Consider the following 8,889-nt stretch of genomic DNA (forward strand, 5'->3'; position numbering starts at 1 on the left):
AAGTTGACAATGACCAGACAAAATCCTGTGTTTGAATGGAATTTATGCATCATGTATGAAGTGTATGAATATGCAACGGGCTATTGTTTTTAAGGGTTAATCCTTTGTTAGCAGGGGTCCTTTTTTGGGCTCGTGATGCCCAGAAAAAGGTACCCGGACGTCCGTAACTCTTTGTTTTTATTGTCTCATATTGTCCTAATTCAATTTGTCCAAATTGTTATTACTCTAATTGTGTTACTATTCTTTTTAACCATTTTATTATTATTAAATTTTAAAAAAATTTTAAAACAAGTGATTGTTTTTCACAACAGGGTATCCTGACACAGCACAGGGTATCCTGAGACAGCACAGGGTATCCCGGGACAGCACAGGGCATTGCCGGGATAGCACGGGGTATCCTGGGTTAGCACAGGGCATTCCCGGGACAGCAGAGGGCATTGTCGAGATAGCACAGGGCGTTCCCGGGACAGCAGAGAGCACTCTAAGATAGCACAAGGTATCCCGGCATAGCACAGGGCATTCCCGGGACAGCACAGGCAATTCCCGAACCCCGGCGCGGCCCCGGCCCGGGTCAGTGCCACTCTCCCTCAGCGCCGCCGCTCTGCAGCCCGGCGGAGCCTGCACCGGGCCACGGCACTCCGCTCACCGGCCGCGCCGGGGGCGTTCGCTCAGCACCGGCCCCGGGAATCACCGGGAAATAAACACCGGGAATCACTGGGAAACACCGGGAAATAAACACTGGGAACACCGGGGAACCCCGGGCCCCTCAGGTCGGAGCCGCCCCTCCGCGCCGCCAGGTGTCGCTGTGGCCGCCCGCCCGCCGGAAGCGCCGCTCCGGCCGCCCCGGGCTCTGTGGCGAGGCGCCCTTGATGGCCGCCGCCCGCCGGGTAGCGCGGAGGGACGGAGCCCACGGCCGGAGCGCGACACGGCCCACACGGTGGGACACACACCGCGGGCAGGTACCGGCACGGCGGGGAGGGAGGCACCACGGCGGCCCGGAGGCAGCGGAAGGGCCGGGCCTTCCTTTGCCGGGACGTTGCCAGGCCGGCGTGGGGCGGGCTTCTCCTTCGCCGTGCTGCCCCTCAGGGAGCTCGGGTGCGCGGGGAGCGCTGGAAAACATTGCACACACAAAGCCCGGGGGTTTGCTGTTTCTAGCGTTTTCCTCTTTCCGCCACAGCAAAAACAGCCGTGAGCTCCTTCCAGGCGGAGGAGAAACAGCAGCTGCCACCAGGAATTGCTGTGGATTAATGGATGAGATCCCCGTGTTCCCTCAGCAGTAGTGTCCTTTGAACAAAGCGAAGTGACAGACTTGTGCTTTTGGGCAGTTTAATAACACATAGCATGGTACAGATATACCACACATTGTAATAATTATTTGGTTTGGGTTTTTTTTTTTTTCCTTAGAAGACAAATTGGGTTTCTCAATAGGAACATCTTCCAAGAGTCGTGACTTACAAATGTTGAAAATTCAGACTACCACTTGTATATTGGCATGGTGTGTTTCAGCCACACACACGAACCCCACCTTCCACAGCAGGAATGAGTCTGAAATGTGCATTAGCACTTGAGGCAGGCTGGATGGAACAAACTTCTTTGAGTAAAGTTACTTGGTATTGCCTGAACTGCTGTTCAAATGTTAACTCGTTTGCAGTGAACTTTGGTCATTAGCAGCTCCAGTTATCGTGGCTTGAAACACAAACTTTGTGCAGCTAATAATAAAAGATTGTCATTAGAGCTAGTTCACTAAGATGGTGAAGTTTGATAGGTGGTCTTTTAAAAAAAGATTAAAATATCATTCGCACACCAGCTGTTGTGAAGAATTTGATTCCGTCTCAGACACAACCAGTAGACTGCTTTTCCATTTTTCTGGGTTTTGCCTTTGCAGAACAGGGTGTCGGTGAACATAAGCATCCCAGTTAAACTACACTCATTGTAATTAAGGTTCTTGGAGGATTTGAGAGCAAGTGATTCCTTTCTTTTGGTAAAAGTTTGTTTTTTATGTTGTGCTGGAAAAAATAGTGCAAGATGGGCTCAGGCTCTGGTGTGTTGGGACCACACTGGGCTAGCAACAAGCAGAGTGTGAGACCTAAATTATTGTTGCTTTTAACTCAATTACCAACCACCCATGCTCACAATGTGAACATTTTTATGCAATTACACAAAACCACCCAAACCCTTGGAGAAGAAGGTGAAGAACAAGACCAGCCTCCACCTTAAAACCTCCATCTTGCTTTATATTTATTACTGTATTCTGAAACCTTAAACTCTCCATTTTCCACCTGGTGATATTGCACACTTCTATTCAAACTCCACAGCCACAATCCCAGTTCTGTCATTCCATTTTGGAAGCCTTCTCCACAGTTCTCTTGGGGGTCAGTGCCTGCCAGCACAGAAATTCTCAGCACCCAGGGTTCCAACATCACTCTGCAGTGGCTCACTTGGCATTTTGTAGTTTAATTTGGTATTCGTGTCTAACTATGAAACAACTGCCCAACAGAGGGCTGCTCACAAAAGCCACATGACCCCCCCAAAAAAAGCCTCTGAAAGGAATATAAAATGCATGGTTTAGTTCCAGAATAAATTTTAGTTTTATCTGGACTAGAAGGCTATATTTTCTTTATGTGTTTTTAAATTACTTAAATCCAGTATGTCAGGCTTATGGAGAAAAGTTTGCAACTGCAAATCTGATTGATTTTAATGCTTTCTCTAGGGTGATCTTCACAGAAACTCCTAAAGGCTTCAAAGATTTATTTTGAGCAAAATAAACAGGCTGAGTTGTTCTGATAAAGCAAGATGGATCCCTGTACAGTTGGAGTTCAGCTCCAGGCTACCAACGAGTGCCACAAGATCTATTACACCCGTCACACTGGCCTCAAAACCAAACAAGATATCTCTTCTTCTGACCTCCTGCTGCTTCAGCTGAGGACTGGCATAACCCTGTCAGAGAACAACACAATCTGCTTCCACCACGCCAAAATTTACATTGAGAGGTTTGAAGACTTACAAAAATCCTGTTGTGATCCCTTTAACATCCACAGAAAGCTGTCAAAGAAAAACTTGCGAGCCATTGACTTGGACGATGCAGCTTTCCTGAGTGCCAAGTTTGGAAGGCAGTTTGTTCCTGGCTGGAAGCTTTGTCCCAAGTGTATGCAGATCATCAATGGAAGTGTGGATGTGGAACCTGAGGAGCGACAGAGGAGAAGGCTGGACCCAGATGTATGTATATGGATCAGTTTTCCAATTCCCTCTGAACTCTGCAAGCTATTCCACTTCATCTAACTACCACATAAATTTCATTTTTCTCACCTAGAAATAAGAAAGGATGTAGTCTTTTAGATGTACAGGTTTACTGTATTTAAACCTTTGTTTGGAGAACCTTAAAATCTTCTTCTCTAATTAAATAATATGGCCTCTGAGTTTTGAAAAATTGTGCCTACTTATAAATTCATGTGAACACCAGACTGCTGCTGGTATTTTAAGCTGTTATTCAAGCCTTGCAAACAACAAACTCCTGTGCTTGAAACTGAGCACTGCAGAAGTTGCTTCTAAAGATGTCTCTTCAGTTAAAAAGGAAAAGAAGGCATTTTCTGTTGCAGCTCGTTATGAAATGAGCCTGCAGGGCGGTGCATTAAGTGTGCTGCTGTTGTGGTGTCTGGGCTGTGAAGGTCAGGGACACTGGTGAGTGGCTGTGGGAGGACACTTCTCCAGGTGCTGAGCTTGGAATGTGCCTGGTGCCCTGCTGGCTGCAGCGTTCAGGCTGTGCACAGGGGGTCTGCACCCTGAGCAAAGAGGGGTTGCATCCTAGGAGCTGCTCCCCTGCTGTGTTTTGCAATCGTGTGTCACCGTGATTATGAGGATGATTTGAAAGCTTTGATTAAAACTGCCACTACAAAGCTTGTGTTGCTGGGGTCAGAGACAGGTATAGCTCTCCAGCATAAAGATTTGAAGTTGTCATAGAATTACAGGTCAAGAATTCATCTAGGTTATTACAATATCCTTGAGTAGATATTTTGTTAAGATTTGTATTTCTAATGAAGTGACATTTTCTCTTCCTTCAGGGGCGTACTGCTAAGGCTTTAAAGTCTCTGCAGTTTGCTAACCCAGGACGGCAGACTGAGTTCACTCCCGAGACCAGTAAAAGGGAAAAAAGAAGGCAAACAAAAATCTCAGTGTTTAATTCAGACAGGTAACTTGTTAGCTCTGTTTACATTAACTTTCATTTGAAAATAGAATAGTCAGCCTGTAACATTAGCTATGTGGATGTTTGTGGGTATGGATTGGGTTCTTGGTTTTAGGGATGTTGAAGATCCCTCTCATTCCTGAGATAAATAAAAGAGAAGATAAAACATTAGCTTAAAGTCCATATTTCAGGCAAACACAAAAAGGTGTTTGTGAGGCACAACACTACACAGACCATAGATGTAGCTATTAGTACATGCATAAACTAAAATCCTGATAATAAGATAAATTTGAATACAGTAAGATCAAGTAGGCTAGTACACTGAAATATTGATCATCATCTTTCTGTAAACTCAGTAGTTACACTTGGTAAACAAAAATGTGCAAGTTAGGACCTTACCTTCCTTTTGAAAAACAAAGTTAACATCCAGTTTGGAAATTACTGGATAACAAGCTACAACCTTCTAATGTGACTGATTAAAAAAAAAGAAAAATAGAAAAAAAATTTCTATTTGTCAAAATATACAAGAAATAATCACATTAGTGTGTTGTATCACATTAAGTGTAACTGTACCAGACAGAAACAGACACTAAATATGCTGCTCACCAACTACACATCCTTCCCTCTCCCTCTGTTTCTCCTGTTTAGTTTGGGCTCAGGGTGGGGATACAATTTTTTGGAGATACAATTAGGACTGACATTACCAAACACAGTAAGGTATCTTTGAAATTAACAGTGTTAAAGTGAGCACCTGAAGACAAGAAACTTCCCACCTGTCCTGGTTTTGCATGGGAAGCATTCACAGAAGTGATGCAAAGCTTTTAGCCAGGAGAAGGCTGTACACACCTCTGTGAAAAAACACATGTAAAAGACAAAAGAAAAACTTCTTTCTGGGAAGTTCCTTTTAGAAAATCTCAGCAGCTTGGCATCAAAGCAATAAGAGGATTTTAACATAGAAAAAAATAGCTGTTTGTTTTTTCTTGCACAGGCAAGTAATTCCAGCCAAGAGCAAGGTGTATGACAGCCAGGGGCTGCTGCTGTACAGCGGGATGGACCTGTGTGACTGCCTGGACGAGGATTGCCTGGGCTGCTTCTACGCCTGCCCCAAGTGCGGCTCCAACAAGTGCGGCACCGAGTGCCGCTGCGACCGCAAGTGGCTCTACGAGCAGATCGAGATCGAGGGCGGGGAGATCATCAGGAACAAGCACGTGGGCTAGGGGCCACCGTGGCCTTTGTTCCATCCTGAGTGCATGGGCCATGCTTTGGGTAAACACAGCACACGCAGGGTTTGGTTTGCTGTAAGCTATTGGGACTTGTCAGCCCCCACGGGGTGAATGCGCTCACTTTCACTGTTGTTTTCAGTGTGGGTATGTCCATAACCACACTGCTGTCTTTGCACTGATAAAGCAGAATGGATCCTTGTACAGTTGGAGTTCAGCTCCAGGCTACCAATGAGTGCCACAAGATCTATTAAGATCTGTTAAGAATCAGGATTCTTACTCATGCAGGTAGGATCTCACTGAACAGCTGTACTAAACTACAAGGTGCTGAATTCTAACGTGATCTCTCCTGAGCCACTCTTCTTTCACACAATTCTTTCATACATTGCTTTGTAGAATGTACTATCTCTGCAGATCCCTCATTTCTCCTGCTCAAATTCAGGATCTCATGGGTTTTAATCTGGTTTATGTGAAAGTTCTCAATGAATTTACATGCAGTATTAATAGAGCTCTCTTACTTGTATTAATAGTGAATACTGTATTTTCTCTAGAGTACTGAAGCTACATCTGGTAAATCCAATCCTGTTCACTTAAAAAGGAGTCAAAAGCATTGAGGTGTTCAGGTCTCATCCCAGTTACAGGCTTTTGAGGTCAAGTTATCCTTATGAATTCAGAAGGATATGAATTCTTATTAAAATATTGAAATTAACCTGTCAAGGCACTGTGTTAAAGTATTATTTATTACTTTGTTGGTTTCTGTAGAACAAAATTAAAACAATTTTCCTCTGTTAACAGTCTGTAATTGGACTGAACCAGTACTTCAACACCCTCTCCCTGGTTTTTTGTCTTTTTACTGATTTTTAAGGTTTATGTGCAGCTGAAGTAAACTTGAGTGTCTGTTTCCAGACCAAGATTATCTAGGCCATTACCTTCCATTCATCTGAGTTTTTTTGGTATCTTTAGTTGATACATTATCTGTCCTCATAATATTAAACTTTTACACTATAAGAAGGCTTATTGAAAAGATTTTGTAAATTAAGTCTTAGTAACATTTTTATTCTTTGTATTTTTGTTGTGTTTTGTATAAATTTCCTGTCCTTTGGTGATTTGGTTTGCTGGGTCACATTTTCTCAATTATACTGTTAAGTTCTTGCAGACTTACTTGGTAAAGTTGATAAAGTTGCAGTGTGCTCAGCAGATCTTGTTCTCTTCTGTTCTGAACGTGGCCTTGCCAAAATCCAAAGTTATGCTTTGAGTTATGCTGACATCTGCTGGTCCTGCTGGAGTATAAGCACTGAGATGCTGCATTTTTATTAAATCTGTTCTAAAAATAAATCACTCTTTTTTTGGTCAGAGCATTGGCATCTGTTGCAGTGGATGTCTCTCACTGTTTCATCTCTTAAGCAATCTTTTGAACCAAGTGAAAATATAAACAGGTAACTTTCAGGAGAGTGAGAGGTGAAAAGCTGGTTGAGTCATGTCATTTCCATGTGTTTATTATTTTTTTTTAATTAGACCAGAGTTGGCAGTACCCACTGTTAATAAACTTAACAGGCTTCCATGTGTGTGCTGAGTGTAACCCCTTCAGGTCCACAGCCAGATTTTGGATTCACTAACTCCTTAAGGTGCCCAGAGCTTCTCATGATTACAACTGGATTTCTGCACCTCCATTCAGTCTGTGCAAAGTGAGTACATTCAGTCTCTCATTTTACAGCTGCACTAGCAGGTCATTACCTTCCCAAATAAAACACTTCTTTCCTAACAATGCAGATAGTGAGTACTGTCCCTGAGGACAATCAGGGTTTAGGTTTTTTTCTGGTAAAAAAAGACATTTTGGTGTTGGCTGTTCACATGTCCTCCTAACATATTTATGACATTTCCATTTAGCTGCATCTCCTAACATGCCTTGGCTGTAGTGTGTCACTAAGTTCAGCAGCATGTTTTTATACAGTTCCACATGCCTTTTTTCTCTTAAAAGACATTGTTACAAGTCAAACTTTACCATTGTGCTAGATTTAACCTGCTTACAGCATGAATTTCTCTTTTTGCTGTTTTTATAAACACCACACAAACTATTTTTGCAACATTTGAAGTGAGTGGATGTGACTCCCAGCTGCACATGTACTTCCCCATCTTCTAGAATTACTCTCAACTAAGCCTGTTAAACAGGACATTCTTTTAATAGAGCCAAAGGAAACAACTACTTTCCATAAAATCCAAAATCCAGATGTACCTCAGTGGCTGTATTAAAACTTTCCTTTTGCTATTAATTGCAAAAATTGATGTCTTGGCAAAGTTTACATATTCAAGGGACACAAATCAATGACAATAAAAGACTGGTTTATGAAGAATTAATATCCCATGAATCAGTTTGGGATTATTGAGCAGAAGCTCCAGAATTGTGTAAGAAACCAAGCCAGGCCTTAACACTCTGCTTTCTCACACAGAGCAAACTTCATATTTAGAAAATGGTCAAGTTTAACATCTTTAAAAGTCAGTGAGGGTTCTTCTGTTGACCCTGTGAGAATTGCTGCGCAAACCTGTGGTCAGACCAGAGACAGGATGTGCCCTTTTGTGAAGCTGAACATTTCAAACCAATGAAGTGTCCCTTGGGATTATGTGTGTTAAATACTCAACAGTATAGAACAGTCAGGTAATGAACTCAGAGAAGCTTTACACTAACTTTTTCAGCATTATGCTGTAAAAAGACATTTATCTTCAGGAGGGTGTTATAGCCTTATCCTTAGACACAGCATGAATCTGGGTTTTTTGTTTTTTTAATCAGTTAAATTAATTACTTCAGTAACATAAGACAGCTTCTAACTTTCGAATTTCTTGCCATTCAATACATCAGAGAGATCTGGAAGTGGACAGACCTACACAAAATTTGTAATTTTATAAATCTGGAAGTCAGAATTAAAGCTTCTAAGGGAAAAGAAGAAAGTTAAGGTGAGAAATTTATACCAATTTCAGATCTGTTTTAATGTTCCTTTCAGCCTTTTCTCATAGGCATTACATTAGCCAGGATGGACAACTGCACAAACTCTCACTGAATTCCCATGGTGACAGAGCTCCAGAGAGGTTAAGTGGACATCTGTCCCTTGATGTGTGACAGAAACACCTACAGCACTCAGCATCAAGGCCTCAAGAGTCCTCAGTCTCATGCAGAGCACAAACACCATTTCCAGCTTGAATTTGTTTTCCCCTAAAATTCTCAATTTTCTTTTGTTGTATTTGTGTGTCAAGAAATGCAGTTCCAGCATTTCTCAGCTGATCTCTCAGTGGAATATAGGGTGTGCTGACATATGGTTGCTTGTCCCTCATGATCCAGGTGTTTTTCCCCAATAACTCCTCAGCAAACATTCTGAAAGCTTTGTTCATCCTTATACTGATTTCTAACCAATACCACGCTAATGCAAATTAAATAAAGGCTCCTTCTGACACTTCTCTCTAAATTATACACACTTTTAAATCCAGCTGATGGCAGAG

The 8,889-nt window shown here is 42.5% G+C and overlaps 1 protein-coding gene across 2 annotated transcripts; it reads left to right on the plus strand.

The window, feature by feature from the left end:
* Positions 1-800: 800 nt before the first annotated feature.
* ARL14EP (ARF like GTPase 14 effector protein) lies at positions 801-6,959 on the plus strand. Of its 2 annotated transcripts, none has more exons than XM_074543773.1 (4): positions 801-937; positions 2,711-3,216; positions 4,059-4,186; positions 5,169-6,959. In XM_074543773.1, exons 2-4 carry the CDS (start codon positions 2,794-2,796, stop codon positions 5,395-5,397), a joined length of 780 nt encoding a protein of 259 aa, XP_074399874.1. In that variant the 5' UTR covers positions 801-937; positions 2,711-2,793; the 3' UTR covers positions 5,398-6,959. The 2 variants fall into 2 exon arrangements, with proteins under 2 accessions (XP_074399874.1, XP_074399873.1); XM_074543772.1 differs by having other exon boundaries at positions 809-959.
* Positions 6,960-8,889: the final 1,930 nt, after the last annotated feature.

The sequence above is a fragment of the Zonotrichia albicollis genome, chromosome 6 (assembly GCF_047830755.1).
Source record: "Zonotrichia albicollis isolate bZonAlb1 chromosome 6, bZonAlb1.hap1, whole genome shotgun sequence".
Taxonomy (NCBI): Eukaryota; Metazoa; Chordata; class Aves; order Passeriformes; family Passerellidae; genus Zonotrichia; species Zonotrichia albicollis.

Coding starts and splice junctions, on each gene's coding strand:
- ARL14EP (XM_074543773.1), top strand. CDS start 2,794: ATGGATCCCTGTACAGTTGGAGTTCAGCTCCAGGCTACCAACGAGTGC. Junction 3,217..4,058: donor GGAGAAGGCTGGACCCAGAT/GTATGTATATGG, acceptor CTCTTCCTTCAG/GGGCGTACTGCTAAGGCTTT. Junction 4,187..5,168: donor TCAGTGTTTAATTCAGACAG/GTAACTTGTTAG, acceptor TTTCTTGCACAG/GCAAGTAATTCCAGCCAAGA.